This window comes from Hyperolius riggenbachi, chromosome 3, assembly GCF_040937935.1.
Source record: "Hyperolius riggenbachi isolate aHypRig1 chromosome 3, aHypRig1.pri, whole genome shotgun sequence".
Taxonomy (NCBI): domain Eukaryota; kingdom Metazoa; phylum Chordata; class Amphibia; order Anura; family Hyperoliidae; genus Hyperolius; species Hyperolius riggenbachi.
Window position 1 is genome coordinate 337406280 of NC_090648.1, and position 13097 is coordinate 337419376.

Genomic DNA, 13097 nt, shown 5'->3' on the forward strand with positions numbered 1-13097 from the left:
TAAAGATAATTTTTTTCATCTTTGCGTCCATCTCTAATTACAAGCCTGTAATTTAAAAAGTAACAGTAATATAAACTCTTGACATACATGTTTAAAAAGTTCAGTCCCTAAGGTAACTATTTATGTATTTTTTTAAATTGTATATTTTTTCAAAAAAAATGTGGGGATTAACTATTGGGGAGTGTGGGAGGTAAGGGTTTCATTTTAAATGTAAAAAAAAGTCTGTATATGAAAAAAAGTTTGCAGATATAATTTTACTATTTGGCAACAAGATGTCCTCACACATTACTTATTATTGCATACCTATAGTATGCTAAAAAGGAAACAATGCATGCACAGTTTACTCATTCATCTCCCGGCTAACGTTCGGTGGTGGTAGTGAGCCCGTGGGGGGCAAGCGGGAGTGCATGGCGAGGAGGGATGTAGTAGCTACAAGGAGATATGGGATTTTGCAGGGATGTAATTACTTGTCCCGGAGGAGGTGAAGTGGTTAAACACTGTACTGTGTTAATAATGCTGCCAGGAACCTCATCCTGCAGTGCAAGCTCTCCAATCTATCCAGAAATGTCTCTGCTGTAATCATCTTATCTCAGTTACCCAAGCTCTATTGTCTTGCTGATCTGCAGAAGACAGTGAGAGAGGGAAGCCTGTCATCTCCCCTCCACATTCTTGCTCCTTTCTGATTGGGCTGAGCACACTGCAGTGTGACAGACTTCGCTGAAACATGATCCTGTGCTCACACATGATTAGAATGCAAGCCAGAATGACACAGCAGATTGGAGGAGAACCAAGGGAAGAAATGACATCAGGATTTAGCCTCAGACTGTTGGAAAAAGACATGGAGACTGCCAGGAACAGAATTCTCTTCATTTACTATATAAAATTCATTGAAATCAAAACATGGACAGTACAATACATCTGTTATGTAAGTAGATCAAGTATTTATCTACTTATATATGTTTTTTTTCTTGGAACAGTATGGCTGAACCTTCTGCTTAAAAAAAACGGGTACGTTTTTTAAGCAAGTATAAACCAGCCTTAACACCGAAGTGGTAACGTATAATGTGATGTCATCCATCCTTATATGTTGCCTTACATCATATCTGCTATCATATTGCAAAAGTCCTAGTTTAAGGTAATTATATGTTAGTGAAACAAAAACATGACTATGAATAGACTATGAATTGTGGAAGATGTCAGTGCTATACAAACACATAATTATTAGGTGAATAATGATTACAGAACAAATCATGATGCCATGTATGCTCTAAACCATAATAGTAGAAAATATGCAGTGAGAACACAGTCTAAGAAACACTTCCATTTCAATCATGTGTCCTTAACTTGCCCTCACAGCTTTAATATGGTTTTGTTTTACAAACATTTACTGAGTGTGATTATATAAATTAATTTCCAATGCAGTGTAAAGTTGTAATGGATTATAGCTTTTAGCTGTCAGCCTGATTGCTAAATTGCCATCATGAAATCCAGCACATTCCAAAGAATGTCATTTTCACTCTCCTATGTAAGAAGGTAAGCAGCTACGCCAAGGGAAAACTGACAAGAATGCTAACCCACAGAGAAGCATTACAACACCAGAGAGTCTATTATGGGCATTTACTTTTCATACATTTTCATACATTTTCCTAGACATTAAGCAACAAGCACAGCAAATGCTGATTTTCAGCAGAGTACATGCCAGATTGGACTTCCTTGAACACTGTGGATAAGGGGTAAGACACATGTTAGTGTTAGGATAGATACCAGGCAAGGAGTTAAAAGTCAGGAACCGACCAGTGGAGAGTTAAGATTACAGTGGCTAGAGCTAGATAAAGGTAAGCACCAAGTAAGGATGCCCGATTAGGCACTAAATTAAATCTCTCTCTACTGAAAAATATTATTTCACTAGCTGGTGGCACAAGTTATGCTGTATGGGGCAGGAGTGTATCTACCATCTCTCTGGACATCACGAGAGCCATCCCACCACACAAATGCCATCCAATCAGGTGGCCACTCACATCGGTGCAGGGCAGGAGGGGGCATATGTAAAGCAGATGGACACACATACAGCGGACGTCTTGGAAATTATAATTTAGGATGGTTGGTTAGTGTGCCAAGGGTTTAGAACCTCTTTTGGATTCTCAATGATGCATTTTGTCAACACTTGTAAGAAATTTCATCACTTTCTGCCCAAATAGGAAGTGGAGAAAACTCTCCATGTGTTGCAGAGATACCAATGGATAAGATTTTTTTGTAGAGTAGGAAAATGGGAGAATCCTTGACTAGCTTTTGTTAACTATGTTGCTTGCATATTAAAAAAGTACCTGACCTGGCATGTGACATGATGAGATAAACATAGGTACATATAGCACTACTATACATACTATACATACATACTAAGAATCTGTCTTAAAGGACAACAATCATCTTAACTGCAATAATACATAGATGTTAAAGATTGGCAACAGAATGTGGCATCGGGGTGGGGGGGATGATTAAACAGTGTTCCATTTTCACAAACATTGTTAGGCTATTGACTTTTTCAGATGGCAATACAGTTCACTTACAGGGGTGATGCTGTTCCTTGAAGAACTGCTTGTGTGGCCAAATCCAAATACTGTTTCCTCCTCCAGGACCAGCCAAAAGCCATGTTAGCAAGGCACCATTGCATAAAAATACTTTTCTAGGCAATGACACTGGTTTGTTTCAGGCAAATGCCCTTCGTCAGGCCTTTTGAAAAAGATTTAGTTTCTCCTTTGACCACAAGATGGCCTACAAAAAGGGAGACGAGAGCATGCTCTCTCTGCGAGATGCATCCGTAATCCTTACTACAGCGATAGGATGGTACTGGACAAATATCTGGTTGGTGCAGAAGGTTATACTTTTTTACTAATTGAGCCTTTTTTGTAAGCTATCTTGTGGTCAAAGGAGAAACAAAAATCTATTTTTCTAAAGGCCTGACGAAGGGCATTCACCTGCAACGAACTAGTGTAGTTGCCTAGAAAAGTATTTTTTACTCCAAACCAAAATTCATTATAGCAACAACTTCATGAGGATGCAATTGCTAATATTGATGTGCTTTAACCATATTTTTGACCTTCATGAAGACTAATCTATTGGATAACCCTAGATTTCATAGTTTTTGCATTTTTGCAAATAACATTTTTAAACTCCTTTTACACCTGGAAAATGCGTTGTGGTATCTTCAAATATTGTGCAATCCTTGTTATATTATTGAGCATTTTGCTGGGATGAAGTGGACTGCACTGTGAAGGATCAATTTTTCTGCTCTTTTAGTCAAAAAGGAGCTTTCTTTCTCAATTAACAATAATACTGTAATGATGGCTGGTGCCTGATTGAGAGCCAATCAAAAGCCTGCACAGGCACCATGACCAACCCTGGTCATGGTGTCTGTGCTGGATTTTGATTGGCTCTCAACTATGCTGAATAAATTAAAGGACCACTATCACGAATGCTGTGAAATTTGAAATACATGTAAACACTTACAAATAAGATGTAGGTTTCTTTCTGAGTAAAATGAGCTATAAATTACGTTTCTCCTATGTTGTTGTCACTTACATTAGGTAGTAGAAATCTGATAGAACTGACAGGTTTTGGACTAGCCCATCTCCTCATGGGAGATCTCATGGTTTTCTTTATTTTCAAAAGCACTTAGTGAATAGCAGTTTCTCCGTCCAACTGCCAAAAGAGTGTATGGTAAGCAGGGAGGCGGGCCAGTATCTTTATATAAATTCTTTTCAAGGGGTGTCTTTATGAAAAAATAAAGGCCATGCTGAGAATCCCCCATGAAAGGATGGACTAGACCAAAACCTGTGGGTTCTGTCAGATTGCCTACTAGTGACAGCAACACAGGAGAAAATTAATGTATGGCTCATTTTACTCTGGAAAAAAGCGACTTCTTATTTGTATGTGTTTACATGTATTTTAAATATTACAATTTTTTGAGATAGTGGTCCTTTAAACACTATTGAAGAATTAAACACAATTACCAAATTAACTATGAATTGAACAGAGGTTCTCGGTATAGTACACACAAGCAACATAAGTATTGACATGTGAAATTGGGCTGCTTGTAACAGCCAATTAAATTCAAAAAGTAATTAAGTGCAAACTTTGCCAGGCTACAGCATACTACATCTGTTACCTTTTATTTCTTGCATAAAGATGAAGATTTCCAAGTTCGTGAAGGGCTTGAGCTTTTAGGCCCTGTTGTTTGTCCGAATGGAGAATTTCTGTTTATCAAATAATAGCAAACATGATTAAAATGTTTAATAAATATCCAATTTTTACTCTAAAGATAAAAACAGTATATAATCATTGTAAGTACTGCCTAAACAACATACTGTGAGCATTTAAAATTGTACAAGTCAAACTATTGCTCTTGTTTAAAAAAAAAAAAAAAAAATCCTTCTTGAGTTTAATGCATGAATCAGTGTTATGATGTAGCACCTGCTTCATATTATAATGTCATATGAATCCTGTGGCTTTAATGTACAGCATGTGATTTTCTCATGTTGTGTTGTGTACTTTTCTGGGAGCACAAAAATATACCACAAAATAAGCTGCTTGAGTTTACATAAGACCTATAATAAACATAAACATAACATTATGCACTACCAGAACTCCCATGATTCTTTAAAAAGGATCTGCTGTGCGATCTACCCCTGATTCCCCCACTGCAGAGCATCGTACATGCCCCCTCTGCTTTCCCTTCCCTGCCAGTAGCACAATGAGCGGCAATTGTAATATAGGTGCACAGCACTGCTTCCACGCCATATTACCATTGCCTTTTCATTATTATAGATTACATATGCACTTTTACTGGGCAATAAAGTATTTAAAGTGTTCAGCAAGATGACACACAAAATATATTGGCTTGTGATCAAGTTTTATACAGGCTATTTATTTTCTATATATTGTATTGTAATGTTTTTGTATGTCGTGTTAAATGCAATAATGTCTTGTGTTAACATTTACACACAGTGATTACAGTTTTCTTAGTGAATCAACCCCAATGTGACAGATACAGCAGGAACATGCTTCAGACTAAAATATGTCATTTTCACATGCTTTTTCTTAAAACCATCCTGTTCCAGAACACTGGAAACCGGTTTTAAGGCATTAGTCCATCAGCTATTACCCAAGACTGGCAGACTGAGGAGTGCATAGACAGACATGGAAAACATTAAGTAAACACTTTATTTTTGGTTGGGAGTCTCAGCTACAGTTATATACACAGAACTGGATTTCTTATTAAACCTGCTCTACTAGTAGTTCACAGTTTAGGCAAGTTTAATTTTCATTATTAAAAAAAAATATAATAAACCAAATAGTCAATGTTAAAGGGAACCTTAACTGAACGGGGGGTAAAGAGTTTCACTTACCTGGGGCTTTTACCAGCCCCCTGCAGCAGTTCTGTGCCCTCCGGTCCCCCGCTGTCACTTAGTTTTGTTTTTGATGACTCACCAGTCCGCCGGCCGGCATGCGTATTGTTGGACGCATTCCCTACTGCAATTGGCGCTGTTGCGCACCGCAACGCGTATTTTTGTACGCGTTGCGGTCCGCAACAGCGCTAATTGCAGTAGGGAATGCGTCCAATAATACGCATGCCGGCCGGCCGACTGGTGAGTCGTCAAAAACAAAACTAAGTGACAGCGGGGTACCGGAGGATTCCAGAGCGGCTCCGAGGGCACAGGACTGCTGCAGGGGGCTGGTAATAGCCCCAGGTAAGTGAAACTCTTTACCCCCGTTCAGTTAGGGCCCTTTTCCACCTGCAGTCGCTAGCGTTCACGCTGAACGCTAGCGATTGCTGAATCGCAAAACCGGCGATTCCCCGACGTTTTGCGGCCGCGATTTTGCTATGCTATGCACTGCATAGCAAAATCGCAGCAAATATCGCTCCGCCGCGCGTTCGCGTTCGGGTAAAAAACGAAGCGCGGTAATGGAAATGACCTACCGCGATTCCTATGTTAAAAAGCAAACCGTAGCGATTGTAAAATCGCTAGCGGTTTGCGACTTTGCGATTCAGCTAGCGCAAATGCGCTGGTGGAAAAGGGCCCTTAAGGTTCCCTTTAAGGAGAACTTAAGATAGAAGCAGTTCAGAAGGTCACGTGACTTAACTCCTCCCTTGAGAATGGCTCCTGATCAGAGTTTAAATCATCTAGTAGTTAAATGACTACATTTTAGGTTTACAAAGAGGTCTCATCCATAGACACCATTGAGAGATTTATGTTAAAGGGATCCTAAAGGCAAGGGAAAAAAATGAGTTTCTTACCTGGGGCTTCTACCAGCCCACTGCAGCCGCCCTGTGCCCTCGCCGGTCCTCAACGATCCTTCGTTCCCCCGCCACGAGTTAGTTTGTTTTTTGTCGAACCGGAGTCGGCGGGGCACTGTGCCTGCACAGCTGTCCACGTGTATCCTTCCACGCGCAGGATGCTATTGTGGACGGGAATGCGAAGAAGGATAGGCATGGACAGAGCTGTGCAGGTGCAGTGGCCCACGGACTCCGAGTCAGCAAAAATTAAACTAACCAGCGACAAGGGAACAGAGGATTGTTGGGGACCAGGAAGGGCACAGGACGACTGCAAGGGGATGGTAGAAGCCCCAGGTAACTGATACTCATTTTTTTCCCTTGCCCTTAGGATCCCTTTAAGTTTGCTTCATCATTTTTAATAGGAGTAAAGTAGCTTTATAATTATGGGGGAAGGCTCTCTGGAGTTCTCCTTTAAATTGCACAAGTTGCACAGATACACCTGGCATAATAGAATATTGGTAGATGAGGCAAGGCTTAAGGGGTAAAGGTGTTGTCTTCGTGCATGTACAGCTATGTGCTGTATTTACAGAGAGTAGCTGAGATTCACTGAGACTTGACCTGGAGTTCAGATTAGTTCTAGCAACACATTACAAAAGCTCTTATTACAATCTCAACTGTAATTTGACCTGAATTAGTGTATGGCAAGTTCAGCCATTCAATTCTATAAATTTAAGAGTCAAAAGTGCAGACATGGAAAGAGATAACAGCATTTTTCCATTAGATTTAAAGAAACCGTTTGCTTAAAAAATGTAATACTTGAAATACATACATGGCCCATATGCATATGCATATTTTTTTACCTGTGCTTTCTCCTAGGGGTTTTTTCACAACTTGTAAATAAAATGCAATTTAAAACACCAGCAAGCAAACAAAATACACAAAATAATTTTCACAGTACCTTTTCTCCTACTTTTTGGTAATTTTACCTTTGCAAAGTGCTAAAAAGTTATTTTAAATCGACAATGAAAAATTATCTCCTAGGAGACAACTCAGGAGAAAAAGTTGATTGCATATAGGCCATTTTTCAAAATAATAGTTTAAAAGGACAAATAGAAGGAGTTTTTTTTTTTTTAAAATCTACTTACCTGGAGCTTCCTCCAGCCCCTGGCAGCCGATATGTCCCTCGCCGCAGCTTTGCTTCCAGCCAGTGCCCCGGGGGTCTCCTCCGTTACAGATGCCACCCAACATCTTCTGCACCTGCGCGAGCACCGCTTGTGATCACGCTCATGTGCTCTGGAGTGTTCTGCGCAGCTGCAGAACTACTCTACTGCGCCTGCGCAGAACACTCCAAACCATGTCAGCGCGATCGTAAGCAGTGCTCACGCAGGCGCAGTAGATGTCAACCTGGTGTAGTCAGCATCTGCAATGGAAGGGACCCCGAGCCACCTGCTGGGAGCGGAGCTACGGCAAGGGCACAGGATGGCTGCCAGGGGCTGGAGGAAGCCCCAGGTAAGTCATTATTATTTTTTTCCCTTGAACCTCTTTTTTAAGCATGTACTCTACCACTTTTTAATACAACACATAAAATGATTTTTACATCAAAATAAAATAATTTTGATGGCCAAGTTATTGGTGCAAAAGACAACAATTATAAAAGAATAATAGTCATTAAACGCGAAGTATCTCCAGCTATGTTATACCAGGAAAGGTGCAACTTTCTCCTAATGGCTGGAACACTCTGCATTTTCTAACAGGACCTTTACTTATTAGGTTAACCTATAATTTGTTTGTCTGGAAACAAATTTGCAAATAAATGGATATGTCAGTGAAAGATAAATGATGTATTGGCAAGCGCATGGCGCACTATGACAGGCAGCAGTGTCTGGGCTTACAATATTCAGCTCTTGTTGGGAAGCAGAATTGTTTAGCAATGACAGGATGAGGGATTTAATGAATGGTAACGCTTTAAAGCCAATATGCATACTAATTTATCCCTCAGGTAACCTGCTCTGCCGATCGAGAATCCCCACATATCAAGCTGAAGATTAGAACTTCTTGATATATTTGGGAATATTTTACTGTCACTGTCCAGCTTTGTAGTACTTATCGGAAGTGAAAGACATTAATCCCCAGCCCACAGATTAATTGATCTGGCTGCATGGTTTGTTATCAGTCAAGGAATAAATGCCTTACCAATAGTCTTGTCATAGGAAGCTATAACGAGTGAAAGGTGTGAGGGAGGGATTGGCTTGTTTTCAATAGAATACACAGAGAGAAACTCTTCTTCAGAGAGGTCTGGAGGGACAGACTGGTGAGCCTGCAGGGCTCCTGCGGAGAAATCAACTTTTCCATAGCTGTTGTGCACACTGTTCTGTCTTCCCAGTGCAGCCAACTCTGAAAAGGAATAACAGCGATAAAAGAAGATCAAATATACTACAGAAAAAAAGTTAAAAAGTTAAAGTTTACTTGTAGTCAAGAAAATCATAAATCTTGCCATGGATAGCTCACAATTAATGTTTCAAACAAAGAGGTATGATATGATTAAATTATTATATCCTGTGAAATGTTATTATACTGTACATATCAAGTTATCCTATGAGTCAGTTATGAGACATAATGGTCCTGATGAATTAAATCACATATATTAATAGTTTAAGCTTGTTAAACTAGTATAAATAATGGAGTGAGTTGCCATGCAATTTTCACACAGCCACAGTCAAAGTGTTTTAAATGCATTGGGTAGCATCATGGCATCATCATGCCTCATCATGAATAGATTAACAGATTAAACAGGCCCTGTCACAGATGAAACAGAATTAAATTAGTGACAGGTGTCTTCTCTGAACTCTTCTTGCTCACACATCACACATTTTCAGTACTTATTAAGCAAACACGTACTCAAGTACTAAGTTGGTTGTGTTTAAAGGACACCTGAAGTGAGAGGCATATGGAGGCTGCCATATCTATTACCTTGTAAAAATAACTGTTGCCTGGCTGTCCTGTTGATCTCTTTAGCTGCAGTAGTGTCGGAATCCCACACCTGAAACAATGTGGCTAATCTAGTCAGACTTCAGTCAGAAACACCTGATCTTCTGCCCGGACCGTACTGCCACCATCTGTCCCACTGCCGAGACCCTGATCGGCTGCAGCTGCTGCAGTTGAGTCCTCACAGCCTGCTCCAGGGGACTGTCACTGGATCCAGCAGCAGAACTCCATCAATCCACAGATCCAGAGCAGGTCACCCAGCCCCACATGGGAGTTCCAGCGAGTGCAGCGTGGAGGCCTTTGACCTCAGCCACTTCAATGCCAAGCATCAGTCTCCGCAGCAGACAAGGCAATAAAGCCGATCAGCGGGACACAAACTGGACACTAACCGACTGACCAGGTTATGCCGCAATCCTAAGGGGACTATTTTCACTGTATTTTTTCTCTTAACTTTCTATCTCTTCTTTCCTCTCCTCTCTCTTTCTCCTTCCTAGAGTTAGACTGCGGGGAATCTGATTCAAAGTATTGCTGCAAAGCGTTTTTAGTGCCATAGTCGGCAGCGGATTACCTTCCTGGTCCTTCTCCTGGGTTAATCTTTCTTTTAGTATCCTATTTATGCTTTATTTCTATGCCTTGTGTTGCATTGGACCTAATGTATCTACTTTATATACTGTATGCACTATGTATCTACTGTCTACTGTATGCTAAAATGTACTATTCTGCTATTGTACCACCACCGACCCTGTTGTGCCAAAACCAATTCCGGGTACAACTCACGTTGTACTTGGCGAAATAAACTTGATTCTGATTCTGATTGTTCAGGGTCTATGGTTAAAGGTATTAGAGGCAGGGCAGCCAGGTAATTTGTACTGTTTAAAAAGAAATAAATACGTCAACCTTCATATCCCTCTCACTTCAGGTGTCCTTTAAGCCCCCACCTCAGGCTTTTGTCAAAGAAACTGCTTTTTGCCGCTTTCTGCTGTTGCACATTAAATTTATATTACTGTAATTGCAGCCATACTCCATTCTGCAAGACTGTTAATTTGCTGACACAGTTCTATGTGCTTCCAAGCAAGCAGCCAACTCTGGAACTATGCTAGAGCTAGCAGCCTTGTTTCTCTGACACCCAATCAGTGCAGTCTCCAATCAATGACATGACCCCATAATACCAAATAGCTAGTTGTAGTGATCAGTCGAGACCGGTAAATTAGGCAATGTCATAGACATGCACATTTGCGGCTATGACACACCAAGTGCTTAAAGGCCAACTGAAGTGAGAGGGATATGGAGGATCCCATATTTATTTCCTTTTAAAGAGACACTGGCCAATATGCAATTCACTTTTTCTCCTGAGTTTTCTCCTAGGTGATATCTTCACACCTTTTCATAAAATGCATTTTAAAATTAATTGCATATGGGCCACTGAAACAAAAAAAAATTATGATATAATGATTTGTATGTGTAGTAGAGCTAAGAAATAAAACATTAGGAGCAGAGACATAAGTCTAATAGTTTTTCCAGTACAGGAAGAGTTAAGAAACTCCAGTTGTTATCTATGCAAAAAAAGCCACTGAGCTCCACGACTTTCAAAGTCGCAGAGAGCTCTGTCTTCTGAAGTTTAATATCTCAACTATCAGTCACTGTATTTTCTTTTTCTCCCTAGAGGAGACAGGTCAATAGTTCACAAGACTGCTCTGTAAAAACATACTACTAATCTTCTAGTAATTATCAATGCTACACAAACAATATATTATATTTTTTTTTTTTTGCTTCAGTGTCTCTTTAAAGTGGAATCAAAATCTTGCACAGCACACAATCAAAAGTTTTCATTACTCACATAAATGTTTGTCGAACGCCACTGCTCTGAGCTGTGTGTGTTTATTTAACTACATGAGAGTGTAATCAGCTTTATCAGTAGCTGTGACTCACAGTGGTGTAGCTCTGACTGTACAGGAAGAGACTGAGGCTTCATGCCTTTTATGTATTCCCCGACAGTTAATCCAGTTAAAGCTTCAGGATTTTTTTTTAAAGAGTAACTGTTAGCCCAAAAAATCAAATTTAAATCTCTATTGCAATGTGTTAAATAGTTTGTAAGGGAGCCAAAAAGGCAATGCTGAAGTTAAAAAGCAATCTAATTTTTTTACTGTGTGACTATCATTCAGCCTTTTCCTCAAGCTCCTAAGGAGGACGCAAGGCCGCATAACAGATACTGCAGAGCATGCAGAGCATGCCCATGTCTGCCCGACCCCCCTCTCCCCCCCAGGACCAGGTGCCGATGTCTGCCCGACCCCCTCTCCCCCCCCCCAGGACCAGGTGCCGATGTCTGTCCGCTCCCCCCCCCCCAAGAGCCGATGTCTGTCCGACCCCCCAGGACCAGGTGCCGATATCTTCACACCCCAAAAAGCTGACACGGAGAGAGAGCGGGAGCGGAGTACATCTACACACTTCCAGCGCCGCCACCGCAGAGCAGCCGCCGCCGAGTCACATGTGAGAGAATCACGAGCAGGAGAGAGAGAGATGCACGGTGACAGGGCAAACTTGCGGTGGCGGCGCTGGAAGTGTGTAGATGTACTCCGCTCCCGCTCTCTCTCCGTGTCAGCTTTTTGGGGTGAGAAGATATCAGTACCTGGTCCTGAGGGGTCGGACAGACATCGAATCTTGGGGGGGGGGGGGAGCGGACAGACATCGGCACCTGGTCCTGGGGGGGGGGGAGAGGGGGTCGGGCAGACATCGGCACCTGGTCCTGGGGGGGGAGAGGGGGGTCGGGCAAACATGGGCATGCTCTGCATGCTCTGCAGTATCTGTTATGCGGCCTTGCGGCCTCCTTAGGAGCTTGGGGAAAATGCTGAATGATAGTCACACAGTAAAAAAATTAGATTGCTTTTTAACTTCAGCATTGCCTTTTTGGCTCCCTTACAAACTATTTAACACATTGCAATAGAGATTTAAATTTGATTTTTTGGGCTAACAGTTACTCTTTAAGATTTGTAAACTGTTACGAAGAATTTTTATTCCTAAAGGCTATCATGATCCACTTTAAACAATACCAGTTCCCTGGCATCCTGCTGACTTTTCTTGCATTATTAGTGTCTGAATCACACACTTGAAAAAAGTGAAGTCATACTTACATCAAAAACTGAAATCTGCATGCTTGTTCAGGGTCCATGACTAAAAGTATTAGAGGCAGTGGATCAGCAAGACAGCCAGGCAATTTGCATTGTATAAATATGCCAGCCTCCATATCCCTCTCACTTCAGTTGATCTTTAAATTAGTAATAAAGGGTACAGGAGTTCAACTATCCTAATTAGGTAAGGGGAAGTTAGCAAAGGAAGGGGGTTCGGGATAGGTGTCAGGAATTACACAATTTTGTGGGTAGGTTAGTGTTAGGCATCAAAAAAGATAATTAGCGTTACAGGGATCAAGCAGGGGAGAAACACTGAAACATCAATAAAATAACTGACATAGCAGAGTATCTGTATCTGCTTTATAAACATTATATCAGGAGTTGGCACTCAAACCTACTGCAGTGAATCCATACATATGGCTGGCAGGTGGTATGTTTTGACAGTGCCACTACATATATTTGGCATGTTCTAGTAAAGTTAATAGATTTCATATTATGTTATTTGGAGCAGATGGCATCACACTATATACAAGTAGCATGTCCTTCAGCTGATAAGTCACAATATATTCTGGTATGCCTTGCAGGTGGTCTGTTTTCACCTTGATGCTCATATAAGTGGCATAAGCTAGCATTACTGACAGGTGTTATGTTTTAGTACATTGTATGCTGACATTTTTATCCATCAGAGAGAGAAAAAAATAAAAGGCAAGAAA

General features: G+C 40.9%; 1 protein-coding gene across 1 annotated transcript in view; it reads right to left on the minus strand.

The window, feature by feature from the left end:
* Positions 1-13097, minus strand: part of CFAP54 (cilia and flagella associated protein 54) — a 528182-nt gene that overhangs the window by 177003 nt on the left and 338082 nt on the right. The window contains exons 44-45 of the mRNA XM_068273664.1: positions 8468-8668; positions 4166-4253 (exon numbers count right to left, since the gene is read on the minus strand). Of these exons, the coding sequence (XP_068129765.1) occupies positions 4166-4253; positions 8468-8668 (289 nt within the window). The remainder of the gene's footprint in view (positions 1-4165; positions 4254-8467; positions 8669-13097) is intronic.